Source organism: Leuresthes tenuis, unplaced genomic scaffold (assembly GCF_036924035.1).
Source record: "Leuresthes tenuis unplaced genomic scaffold, fLeuTen1.0.hap1 SCAF_8, whole genome shotgun sequence".
Classification (NCBI taxonomy): Eukaryota; Metazoa; Chordata; class Actinopteri; order Atheriniformes; family Atherinopsidae; genus Leuresthes; species Leuresthes tenuis.
The window spans coordinates 20,425,435-20,438,120 of NW_027325362.1; the positions used below are offsets into that span (position 1 = coordinate 20,425,435).

Below are 12,686 nucleotides of genomic sequence, written 5' to 3' on the forward strand. Positions count from 1 at the left end.
GTAAGTTCTGTAAAGATTCACAAGTGTTCACAATGGTGATTTAGGAGACTGAATTCACCCTACATTCTCATCTGCGTGCCAGCTCTAGGGACCTTCAATCCAAAACAAGGTAAGAGCCTGCCTGTTTGCTCCATTCATGTCAATGCATGGGTTAAACATGGGGTATAGAGGCTCTGTGCACTGCACAAAGAAAGAGTGAAGCAGCGTCATGGCATCGGCATCGTAGAATGATAGCTCCCCCTTCTGGATATTTACCAGTATGCCCAGCTTCCTGACTCTCTTTGCAACTGACAGCTGCTTCTCCTGAGTGCCATGACATGCGATGTACCGTCCATCTCCATGGTAGATGCACCAAGAAGTGCTACTAACAGCCAGGCTGGATGAACTCTCACTTGGAATGTCTTTTGTATTGATGGAGCCACCGGTCACACCTATCATCCAGAAGGGTTTGTCCTGAACAATGACCTCCCAGTAATGCTGGCCACTCGTGAAACTTTCTTGAGCCAGGACACTGTACTGGGAGTCATAAGGCTGAGGGCTTAGTCCTTCACAGACGGGTTGACGTCTCCAGGACACTTGCTTTCTGTCTTGGGATATTTCCAGTTTTGGGTGGGCTGTTTTGCAGTCCAAAGCAGGTGATGTTAGATCTGTAAATAAACATCTACAGTCAGTACACAGTTGTGGACACAGAAGAGTTTGAATTTCGTTTGCAAAATGTTGGATTCTTTACTAACACGACCACATGCGTGGAAAGTGTTGGGACAGAGCCAGCGAGAGGTCATCCACCAGCCTCTCAACCGTTCTCAGCTTCTCAGGGTCACAGAGATCCCTATTTACTGTCTGAATTGGAGGAAAATCCAAAGGATCACTACAACAAAGCAAAGATAAGACCAAATAAAATGAAACGGTCAAATGAGTTGATCATATATGGTAAAGACTGACTACTCCAGAGGGGCAATTTTGTTTTACACTCAACAATGCACTCACCAAAGATTCTGTGCAGCCATTTGCTGAGAAAACATACAAGCCACATGTTAATATGTGTATCATTTTTAACTGCACTTTGATGTGATCACAGTAACATGCTGCTATAAATCAAACAGGACGTTGAATGTTTTTTCTTTTCATTGACTCTTATTACTTTTTTTTCCCCCTTTCATGGAAGTCTGCAAAATGACAAAGCCAAAAGTCCAAAGTGGCTTATTTTCCCCCACATAAAAAGCTGCTTTTGTGCCGCCTTAAACCCCTAATTTGTAGTCCAGGTTTTTGTTCTGTTTCTTATCTCAATCTCCATGAAACATATTTACATAACGCCTACCTAGTGACTAGTGACAACTCAAACAAAGACTGAACAGCTGCCTCACACTTTGGCTGTGTTCAAATTGCCCACTATATAGTCCACAATGCCTGGTGAGCTTCTTGGAAATCTCAACTGTGTTAGCGGTTTGTCTGTTCCTTTTGTTATTTGTAAAATAGCAACAATACATAAAATCTACCTCATTTAGTCTAAACACTAAACATGTTAGGGGTAAGTAGTATGTTTTGACATGTTTAATTGCTTTTTATTGGGAATTTCTTTCAATATTAGTATTTAAAAAAATCAAGATGTAGCTACAGGTGAAGAACATTCGTGTCATTCTGTACAAGACACTTCGAACCACTCTTTGTCAGGAACAATGCTGGGGCCTCAGTTTCTCTGGATATTTCAAAATCCCTTCATTGTCAATGTACAACAGTTTAATCGGTTCCTGTCACTGTCCCAGACTGAGCCAGATGTCATATTTCTGAGTTAGTAATTACATAGCCTGATACACATCACTGATAATGTCATTCAGTAAAAAAACAAAACAAAAAACAGTCAGCACACAGGTTAATCACCATACTTATATTCATATTCTCTGTGTAGTTTTAAGAAGTGAGAAGTGAGAAGAAATGAGTCCTATAACACGGGATCAGAGTTTTTATTTTTATTTTTGTTTAAAAGGGAACACTGCAAACACTTTTCTGCCTTTGAGACTTGTGACACCTAAATCTGCTCTTTTACCGGTTTGGATGCACAAGCTTAAAGAATCAAATCTAAAATAATCTAAAATAATGTGTCAGAAGGTGACTCACAATATGTGATGCACCGGTGTATAATATGAGAAAAACGACGTTTGTTTTTCTTTCTCAAGCATGAAATTCTTTTTCTAGAACAACTCCAAAACTAAATTATGACTTAGGATAAATCATACTACATCTGAGCTAAATGAGCATATCATGGGCCCTTTAGTTTACCTGTAGGAATTGCAGATCATTTTTTTCCTGGAGGAGTGATTTGCTGGAGGCTCTGAATCTGTCTATCTCTTTGATCTGAGTTTCAATGATGCACCTCTGGGCCTCCAGCCAGTCTGTCATATAAGTCTCCTCTGCATCTATAATCTGCATCATCAGACGCTCATCCGCGTCCAGCACAACACGGATCCTACTGTACTTGTCTGAGATTCTCTCTCTGAAATCTGCAGCAGATCTCTAGAAAATAAATAAACTGTTACGACACAAGGGTTTCTGCAAAGAACAAGCATGGTTAATAATAAAAAAAGTGTGATTTCACACTGATTGTACCACAGTTTGGGAATATAGCGATTCCAAGTCCTTGATGGCATGTTCTGCTTCACCTCTCCTCTTCAGCAGATCATTCACGGAGGCCTCCAACATACTCTAAAGACAGAAATAAAAACAAGTTTATGGAAAATTAAAACAACGGTAAAGGAAAAAAATAGAAATGAAACACATTCACCAGAGACAAAGTATTGATAATAACCACCTTAAAGTCTGCACTGGCCTCATGCAGTTGAGATGCCTTGTGGTGCTTATGCAGGCCAACCAGGACACACAAACAGCACACAGGGACCCTTTCCTCCATACAGAAGAGCTTGAGCTCATCACGGTGCTCCCGGCACTTCAGTGACAACGGGTCCCTGGTCACCTCCACCAGTGTGTGCTCTTTCAGAGCAGACCTCTGCTGGTGCAGCAGGGCATGGGCCTGGCACAGTGAGGCATCACAGGTCAAACAGGTCCTTACTGCAACTGACGGCTTCTCTATGCAGTGATCACAGTGGACGGTTGAAGATGATTTGGTTGCACTGGTTGGAGTTGTTCTCTGTGTCTCACCTGCTGCTGACTTTCTGTTTGTGGTGAAGTCCCTCACTTTCGTCTGCAGGTCAGCATTTATCTCCAGAGTGAGGTCAGAGGGGAAGAATATCTGACACTCTGGACAGAAGAAAGGACCCTCAGGAGACACATCTGTTTCCCACACAGCCTGGATACAGGTGAGGCAGAAGTCATGTCCACACTGGAGTGTCACGGGTTCAGTGTAAAAATCCTGGCAAACAGGACACTTTAAAGTGTCCCCAACAGTCCCCATACCTCTGCTTGCACCTGTTAGGGCAGCTCAGTGTGCACTATGTTCCTGACCCTCCTGCTCATTAATGTTTCAGAGGCCTCTCTTGGCAAGTCTAGCCACCCATGAGCGTAAGTGTCCGATTACTAAAGATGAGTTGATAATAGCCGTCACTTCAAACCATGGATTCCAAACCACGCACAAATTGATTTATTTTCCAACTATTTGTACAAAATGCAGCGTTGTGTGATAGTTCAAGCTTGACTCTGGAAACAGCATAGTGGAAAGAAATGATCTTAAGATAGGATCAACATTTTAGCTTTTACACAATGACAATTATTTGCGAACAGTTAGCTCAGAGGTTGTGATATAAGAGTCATTTTGACAAGCCAAGAAGAGTTCTCAATTACAAACTAAATCAAATTCTGATTTATAAGACAATGTGATCTGATTATGGTCTGTGCTGTCTTGCAATTGGAAAAAAAAAGGAAAAACCTCAATTAGATATAGTTTGTACAGACAGATCTAATTCAAAGTTCACTATGAGAGGATAGCTTTCAGTTTATGACAATGATTTATTTCAAATATGTCTTTTGCTTTTTGTGTAATTAACAAAGTGCGAACATTTCCTCATTTCCTAATAGGCTACTGTGTCTTCTTGCGTATAATAAATACTAAATTGTAATAATTATTCGCTAAAATGAAATTTTGTGAAGAAAACTAAATATTAAGCTGCAGCAGCAGCCTTTCTGGTAGCAAATGTCATAATAACACATCTTCAGACATTTACGCAATGGCAACAGGCTTCTTACCGCCGTTACGTATCCTTTGGGTAACAAGTAAGTTGTTGCACGGTGTTCGTACGTATAACGTATTTGCGTCGCACTTACTACGTGAGCGTAACTTACGTACACGTCGTTCGTGAATAACTCACTTTCTTCACTTCCTAAACAACGTGGGCTGTGGATGTGGCACCTAAGCAGTTAGTCTGATTGACTCCGCGTCTCCTCCTTGCAGTGCACTCACGAGTGTGTGGGGGCTAGTTTTTTCTAGGTCTTTGCATCGTCAGGTAAAGAATGTTTATGTTAAAACCGTTTTCCACCCATTGTGTCTTTGAAAATCGCATACAATAGGAGCTAATAATAGCCAAAGCTAGCTAACTTTAGCTTGCTCCACTACTCTTTGACAGCAGCAGCACTTGACACGCCGCTCTTGTTGTCCGATTACTTACTCGTAAGCTACAGTTATACCGTTTATATTTAATTTTATTCGTGTGGAGCATCTAGCCTTTGCACTTTTGCCAGCAGTTTTCCTTAAGCTAACTCAATGCTAAAGAACATCTGGGTCAGTGTGTCAATTTAAAGTAAGACGCACCAAGACACATATACGGTTTTCCAGAAGTGAACAATGCTTATTAATATTGTTCAGATATTTACTTATTTATTGGATGGGCAGTGAATTGACCAGCATACAGCATCACATCAAAGGGCTTCTTATCTCAGATGAGGTTATTCCACTGTTACAGTAACCTGGCACTGATTTATGTGTTGCCCCACTGTCCTCAGGTTTCACTGCCATGTTTGCCAGGTTTGCCTTGGGTTCTCTACTAAAATGCAGAATCCAACGGTCAAATGTCTGTCCAGCCTCCATCAGAGCCTTTTCCCAGGCTAAATGTAAGTAGGCACCCCAACTTCTCCATCACAATAGAGACTGTTAAGCTGCTGTGCAGCTTTTTCTTGGGTGTTGCTGGATCTTATATCTGCTGTATCATTCCGTGCAGTTTCCCTTCCACGTCCCCATGGGAAGTCTTTTGCGCACCGCAGTGAGTTGAAGCAGGCCAAACGCATAGTGGTGAAGCTGGGGAGTGCCGTTGTTACGCGTGGGGACGAGTGTGGCCTGGCACTGGGACGGCTGGCCTCGATAGTAGAGCAGGTGGGATCGTTGACGCAGACCTGAGGAGGCATTGCCTTGACTCTGACATGGCAGGTTAAAAGTTATGGTCTCTGTTCCCTGTCAGGTGGCCATGCTGCAGAACCAAGGCAGGGAGATGATGATCGTGACAAGTGGTGCTGTGGCGTTTGGAAAGCAGCGACTGAGACATGAGATACTGTTGTCTCAGAGTGTCAGACAAGCGTTGCACTCAGGACAGAACCAACTCAAAGACATGGTAAATAATAAGCCTCAGCACAAGGGCTTTAGGACCACTCTTTATGTATGTATGTTTTATGGGAACATTTGCTTAATTTTGCTCTTGGTCATGTTGGACTCAGTGAAATCTATTATTCAGTCGGTTCCAGTTTTGGAAGCTCGAGCTTGTGCGGCTGCTGGACAGAGTGGACTGATGGCGCTTTATGAAGCTATGTTCACCCAATACAGCATCTGCACTGCACAAGTATGTACCAGACTTTTCTTACAGAACAGAATGCTCACAGTTTGTGACTTTAAAGTCGCGCAATCTTCACTCTGTGTGCACTTCTTTTAGATTCTGGTCACCAACCTGGATTTTCACGATGAACAGAAGCGTCGCAACCTGAACAGCACATTACACGAACTGCTGCGGATGAACATCGTTCCTATCATCAACACCAACGACGCCGTTGTGCCGCCCCCTGTTCCAAATAGTGACCTACAGGGGGTAAATGTGGGTACCGTGTGATGGGTGTGCTGGGAATTCTAAAAGTGTGATGGTGGATTGTTTAATCCATGCATAAATGGGACACGTATGTTTCTTTTCACTTCCATTTCCATCATCACATTTAACATTGGGGGTCACATGGTTTGTATTATTATTCTTTTCTTTTCTTTTTTTACAAAAAAAAATCTGCTTTAAATGTTCTCAACCAGCTCATAGTGTGGTTGTCTCTTTTCTGTCTCATAACTTTTGAAAACAACCTCTGATGCTGCATGTATGTTATCATTTACATGACTGAGAGAAGACTTGTGTTGCATGTCAGCGACTGCTAACCTGTTATTTTACAGTATAAATGTGTAAGTACTAAGTATGCCTTAGTGAAATTTCTGTTTTTCTCTCAGGTAATAAGCATCAAAGACAATGACAGCTTAGCTGCACGGCTGGCGGTTGAAATGAAAGCTGACCTTCTTATTGCCCTGTCTGACGTTCAAGGTATGGAAATCGATGCTGCTTGCTTTATTTTGCTTTTACACACATATTTTTGTTTGTATACACAGCAGATACAATCAGCTCTATTATGACACCAAGGATAAAGCAGGACATGGGGAAAGAAGCAAAACTTTTTGTATGATAAAACATTTTATCTTGAATCATATTCACGGCGGTTGCATTATAAGTTTACACACTGGATTTTGGTTGGGTTTCTTAGATGAAAACATTTCCACATCAGTAAGTTTCTCTAGTTTCTCAAAGGATTAAAACGAGTAAAAAATATATCCCACAGGCTTGTATGACAGTCCCCCAGGAACAGACGATGCCAAGCTCATCGATATATTTTATCCTGGAGACCAGCAGTCAATCACGTATGGCACTAAGTCAAGAGTCGGTATTGGCGGCATGGAAGCCAAGGTCAGCCTAACGGACAATATTTTATCTCGGTTTGTGAACGGCGCAGAACTGGTTCTGTAATGACAGAGTTGCATCACACTCAATCGGACTGTTTTAATCAGGTGAAAGCAGCCCTCTGGGCACTGCAGGGGGGGACCTCTGTCATCATCGCCAACGGCACGGATCCTAAGGTCACAGGTCATGTCATCACAGACATTGTGGAAGGGAAAAAAGTTGGCACGTTTTTCTCTGAAGTGAAACCCGCAGGTATGTGAAGGGGGTGGGATACATGGAAGGAGTATTCCGCCAAGTGATGCGTTTTTATATCTGATGTACGTATTATGACCCCCACCAGGTCCAACCATTGAGCAGCAGACGGAGATGGCCCGGCATGCAGGCAGAACGCTGGCCTCACTGCTCCCTGAGCAGGTGAAAACACATTTTTGTGTTGTACTGTCTTTCGCTTTAATTCTAATATGTTTTCATTGAATACCGATATGTTGGTGTTTTTCCAGAGAGGAGAGATCATCTGCTGTCTTGCTGAGCTGCTTACAGAGAAGAAAGATGAGATTCTCAGTGCAAACAGGAAAGACATGGAGTTAGCAACAGGTAGAGAGAGACAGAGTTGGCACAATTATTAACTTAAACCACAGCTACATTCCAGTACAATTGTCTTCCATTTAGGGACACTGACAGAAAAGAGGCTTTGATCCAAAAGTAGTCAGCGCTGGTGTTAATTTGGCTTTGTGATTTATAGAGTTGGCAGGAATAGTGAAGTGAGACTGTACTCCTCTGTAACTGGTTTAGTTCTCACAAAAGGATTTTGCTTTCCTCACAGGTCGTCTGTCCCAGCCTCTGATCAATCGCCTGAGCCTGTCAACCGCCAAGCTGAACAGCCTCGCCATCGGCCTGCGTCAACTTGCCGTGTCCTCCAGGAATAGTGTGGGTCGGGTGCTGAGGAGGACCAGAGTGGCTAACAACTTGGAGCTGGAACAGATCACTGTCCCCATTGGCGTCCTGCTGGTCATCTTTGAGTCACGTCCCGATTGCCTCCCACAGGTCAGCCCATCCCAATGCTGTCCTGGGGAGCTGATAATCATTAGGATGCAGTTAAACTCTTTTTTTGTTGATATTTATCAAAAATAATAGTCATGTATTGACAATTGGATTGCAGGTGTCGGCATTAGCTATTTCCAGTGGAAATGCTTTGCTGCTGAAGGGTGGTAAAGAAGCGGCCAACACCAACAGGATCCTACATCAACTCACTCAAGAAGCACTCTCAATTCATGGAGTGGCTGACGCCATTCAGCTGGTGAGACAGGAAGTCTAGAGTTATTTTAGATGTTGTTTCAGTTTCCCCATAATCATAGGATTATTTAAAGTTTTGGTGATGTATTAAAAGGTGCTTTATTATGTAGGTGAGCACACGTGAGGAAGTTGAAGATCTGTGCAGGCTTGACAAAATGATTGACCTGATCATTCCAAGGGGATCATCCCAGCTGGTCCGGGACATCCAGAAAGCGGCGAAGGGCATTCCAGTGTTGGGGCACAGTGAGGGCGTCTGTCACGTCTACATAGACAGTGAAGCCAGCATAGACAAAGCCATAGAAGTCGGTACGTGTTAACTGTAATGTAACGTAAAGGGTTTTTCTACCTAGGGTTTTGGGAAAGCAACACAGGCTGGAGAAAAAAAAAAACTATTCTTGTTTTTAATCTCTTTTTGTCTGGGTGCATGTCGCACCGGCAACTGTACTTATCTGATATCTCTGTTTCATTCCAGTCAAAGACTCCAAATGTGACTACCCTGCTGCCTGCAATGCTATGGAGACCCTCCTTATTCACAGAGACTTACTGCGCACTCCTTTATTTGACCAGATCATCGACATGCTGAGAACAGAACAAGTAAGAAATGTGGAGACATTATTTTGGGGGCACAAATGGACACACATAAGATACCAGTATGTTAGGTGTTTTTTAAAATTTGAATAAGGTCTAGAACTAAAGCATATTTGGTACTAAATTCTCATCGCTGGTTATTACTTTCTTCCAGGTCAAGATTCATGCTGGACCCCGGTTTGCATCTTATTTGACTTTCAGCCCATCCGAGGTGAAGTCTCTCCGCACAGAGTATGGGGACCTGGAGTGCTGCATCGAGGTGGTAGACAGCATGCAGGATGCCGTGGACCACATCCACAAATACGGCAGCTCCCACACAGACGTCATTGTTACAGAGAATGAAGATACAGCTGAACAATACCTGCAGCAGGTGGACAGCGCCTGCGTATTCTGGAATGCCAGCTCTCGCTTTGCTGATGGCTATCGCTTTGGCCTGGGTATGCATAGTATCTAGCATAGTTTTACTATTGCTTTTACATAGACCTGACCTCTTCTAGCATTTTGAAAGCAGGGCAGAAGAGTTGATTTTTTTTCTCACACAATTTCTTTTGCAGGAGCTGAGGTTGGCATCAGCACAGCAAGGATACATGCAAGAGGTCCAGTGGGTTTGGAGGGACTTCTTACCACCAAATGGGTCCTTCGAGGGGAGGGTCACACTGTGGCCGACTTCTCTGAACAAGGCAGCATGAAATACCTTCATGAAAACATCCCTGTTCCCCACGGGAGTTTTAATTAGGTGCCCAAAATTGAAAACCATCAACAGGAGTCAACATAACAGGGTTTGTTAAAGGTTTGCATTTACAAGTACAATTTCACCAGCTGTGTGAGTCCACTATGCTGGCGAAGGGAAACTTGCATCGAGTTCCCATTTTTGTGAACCTTTGTGTAAACCTGTGAAGCTGTTTTTTTCAGATCCACACATTTCTCCTGAGAAACCGATTGGCTCTAAGAAGCTTATGAGCTGAAAAAGAATTGTGCTAAAACAGCAAAGATGAGACATAATGTCGACAGGGACAAACAATCTTTCCCTTGCAGACTCGTGTTTATAACAGCATTGAACTGAATCATTGCCCCAGGTGTGATTTTTCTAATTTATTTTTATACATACAAACTCCTCCTTGGTTTTGTCACTTACTACAAGTGTTGATTGTGTGGGATATCAGTTCAGATCTATTTTGCTGTCCTTTCTCTGCGCACAAATAATCAAATAAATATGGTGTACAGTTCTTTAATCATGAGTTTGTGTTTTATATTGGACACAGAAAAATCTCCATCTATTGCTTATTCTGATTTTAGTCAGTACACTGTTCAGTAAAGGTGGCATTTTTGTTTACTGATGCTGACATGCAGTAGTATCAGACTTCTACTCTATAGTGCACAGATTGTATGGGGAGAAAAAAAGAGGTATAAAAGCTAATTTTAGTAAAAGAAGGCATCTGTAACAAATGTATTCGTTTGTGGGGATATATAAATTTTAATGAAACCAAACCAGATCTTTAGAGCTTTAAAACTTCCGACTTTTCCTTAACGCAACACGACGACGTACAGGCAGTGGGCGGGGTTTGATATCCGGCCGTGCTTGCCAGGTGACCTGGCAAACTCAGCTGTCATTTGTGTGGATGGTAAAGATGGCAGGAAATAATTCTTACACTATAGTAGAATACTTCGGCGGAGATGATGGTTACCGTTGTGGCTACTGTAAAAATGAAAAGGGAAACTTCTCTCATGGTAAGTTTGAAAATGAAGCAGCGAGTGAGAAATGTGACTGAACTGACTTGTGCTAACGAACTAGCTCCCTGTACTTACTGGAATAGAAACAGAGTGTAATGATACTAGCTTTAATTAGCACACTTACCAATTCCGTCGTCATTAAATGTATTCCAAGTTTAATTAAAACAAAGAAGAAGTAAAAACTGCGAGACAAGCACGTCCGACCACGCGTTTTCATTAATAAGACTAGCTTGTTTGTTCAGGTTAATGATGTAGCTCAGTTTGTAGCTGTTAGCCCTATCATCCAGTCCCGGGAGAATAATTAATAAAAAAAGATATTGAATTTACACTCTTGCGCACTGTTGAATTGCTGATAACTCTGGTATTGATAACTCACCATGTAATAACCATGGTACCTAAAAAAAGTTGACAAAAGACTTGGGAACATCTTAGCACTTGTGCTAGCAAGAGAACGGTAACGTGAGAGGCAGAGCAGCGAAGGAAGGTTGTAGCCCTCAGAAGCGAAAGTGCAGCTGTCTGTAACGTGTCGGAGGTCTTCAAATGTGTCAGATTCGGGGTCGAGAATCGGTGGATGTGCTATTTTACATTTCCAGGGCTTGCGGAGGAGTACATGTAGTGGGATTCGGAGTCTCATTAGCTATGGTCTTGTACTTCTTCACATTTCGTGGAGAAGGTGTGGACATAGAAGCTATTTCAGAGCAGGTTTATATGCATTGTTTATGATGAGATAAAACTTCCCATGACTGACAATTAAACTCTTGAAGGGGTGTCAGTGTCAGTGTCAGGTACATGTCAGTGTTAATGAACACTGGTGGAGGACCAGTATTTGATGATCTATCTTAATTTTCATAATTAGCCCACCATTTTTGATGTTGTTGTTCATCTTGTGTCTCTGTGGAGAAAACCAGAGGATTAACAGTGTATCTCTTAAAAAAATATATAAAAAAAAGGAAGTTTATATTTGTATTTGCAATAACTGGCCAAGGAAGTCTGTTGTGTTGGGCCGCCACTGTGTAAATGGACTTTACGTAGTCAGGTGGGTAGGAAGGGTTTTTTCTGTGTTTAACAGAAAACGGTGTCATTGAGATGGCCTGAGCACAGGTAGAGGTGAGCCAGGTTGCCTATGATTAGGGTTTAGGCAGTTCCTAATGCAGTCAATAAGTGATTTGGCTCAGAGCCTGGAGACAAGAGCTGTTGTCTAATCTAAGGGCTGTAATCTGGGTATGTAACGTCATTTGGGCATGATAGGTGCTGATGAAGTCACAAGACCTTGCTAGATTTGTTACTCTTGTAGTATGGCAGTGTTTTGCAGGTGAGACGAAGGCATCCTGGATTTGTCATTATGTTATTATAAGATCCATTAGATTAACTTTCTTTGTTCTCAAGCTGCGACAACAAGTAGAATTTCTTCCACTACAGAGTCTCCTGTTATAGTTTAGCTTTAATGCTTGTATTCGCCTGAGATTAAAATGCCCATCAATCTGTTCTTTATATTACTGCTGTGATTTTCAGATAAGCTGTTTTAGCAATCTGTCAGCTCTGCTGTAAGCTTTTCAAAGCGGGTGCTCAGCTGGATCTTATCTTCCTCTGTGTGATTGGTCCTGTGATGTTGTCAGTGGTGTTGTATACAAAGCTAATGTGACTCCACCATACAAAGCACAACATCTGCCGTCCTCTGTGTCACTGTGGCCATTATGCCTCAGTGGAGGCTGAAGAATGGATCAGGTGGTCCCGTTGGCCCATTACGATGGCAGCAGTTGCATCCATATCTATTTCATTTGGCACGATCCATTTGCACTAACTAATATTAGCATTTTAGGTATCGGACATTTTACCCGTCTATTTTACAGGCTTTTCAAAATGAACTCTTATTGAACAGGCTATTGTGAGGTGCAGGAAAATGATTAGTTATTGTCAGTCATTCTCTTAGAATTAAAATAAGGCTCTACAAGTGTTGTAATTCTGTTCTGTTCTTTGTCTTCAGTCGGAGACACGGACAGTTAAACGGTTTGCCTTTTTAATCTGGTTCCCATTTGAAATCACAAAGATAGTAATGGGCTTTTTTGCTCATGTGTTTGATTGAGATTCATATCCATTTTCTTTTTATTAAAGGTAAGAATTCACCAAATGGCTGTCAAAGTGTTGACCCTATTGATG

At 42.2% G+C, this 12,686-nt stretch overlaps 3 protein-coding genes across 6 annotated transcripts in view; 2 read left to right on the forward strand and 1 right to left on the reverse strand.

Moving 5' to 3' along the window:
* Positions 1-31: 31 nt before the first annotated feature.
* LOC140312630 (nuclear factor 7, ovary-like) lies at positions 32-1,007 on the reverse strand. The gene is made up of 3 exons (XM_072390401.1): positions 988-1,007; positions 735-868; positions 32-647 (listed from the first exon to the last, which is right to left on the reverse strand). The coding sequence occupies exons 1-3, from the start codon at positions 1,005-1,007 to the stop codon at positions 85-87; spliced, it is 717 nt and encodes a 238-aa protein (XP_072246502.1). The 3' UTR covers positions 32-84.
* A 3,326-nt stretch (positions 1,008-4,333) lies between these two features.
* LOC140313274 (delta-1-pyrroline-5-carboxylate synthase-like) lies at positions 4,334-10,030 on the forward strand. 2 transcript variants are annotated; one of them, XM_072391319.1, is made up of 17 exons: positions 4,334-4,451; positions 4,948-5,055; positions 5,163-5,314; positions 5,400-5,549; positions 5,670-5,774; positions 5,865-6,023; positions 6,416-6,506; positions 6,799-6,923; positions 7,025-7,169; positions 7,258-7,331; positions 7,418-7,511; positions 7,741-7,961; positions 8,077-8,214; positions 8,321-8,516; positions 8,683-8,804; positions 8,953-9,235; positions 9,353-10,030. In XM_072391319.1, the coding sequence occupies exons 2-17, from the start codon at positions 4,959-4,961 to the stop codon at positions 9,532-9,534; spliced, it is 2,334 nt and encodes a 777-aa protein (XP_072247420.1). In that variant the 5' UTR covers positions 4,334-4,451; positions 4,948-4,958; the 3' UTR covers positions 9,535-10,030. The 2 variants fall into 2 exon arrangements, with proteins under 2 accessions (XP_072247420.1, XP_072247421.1); XM_072391320.1 differs by having other exon boundaries at positions 5,865-6,017.
* Positions 10,031-10,360: 330 nt separating this feature from the next.
* LOC140313276 (arginyl-tRNA--protein transferase 1) overlaps positions 10,361-12,686 on the forward strand; it is a 45,806-nt gene continuing 43,480 nt past the window's right edge. For all 3 annotated transcript variants that reach the window (XM_072391322.1, XM_072391323.1, XM_072391324.1), the window contains exon 1: positions 10,361-10,526. In XM_072391322.1, the coding sequence (XP_072247423.1) occupies positions 10,418-10,526 (109 nt within the window). In that variant the 5' untranslated portion in view covers positions 10,361-10,417. The remainder of the gene's footprint in view (positions 10,527-12,686) is intronic.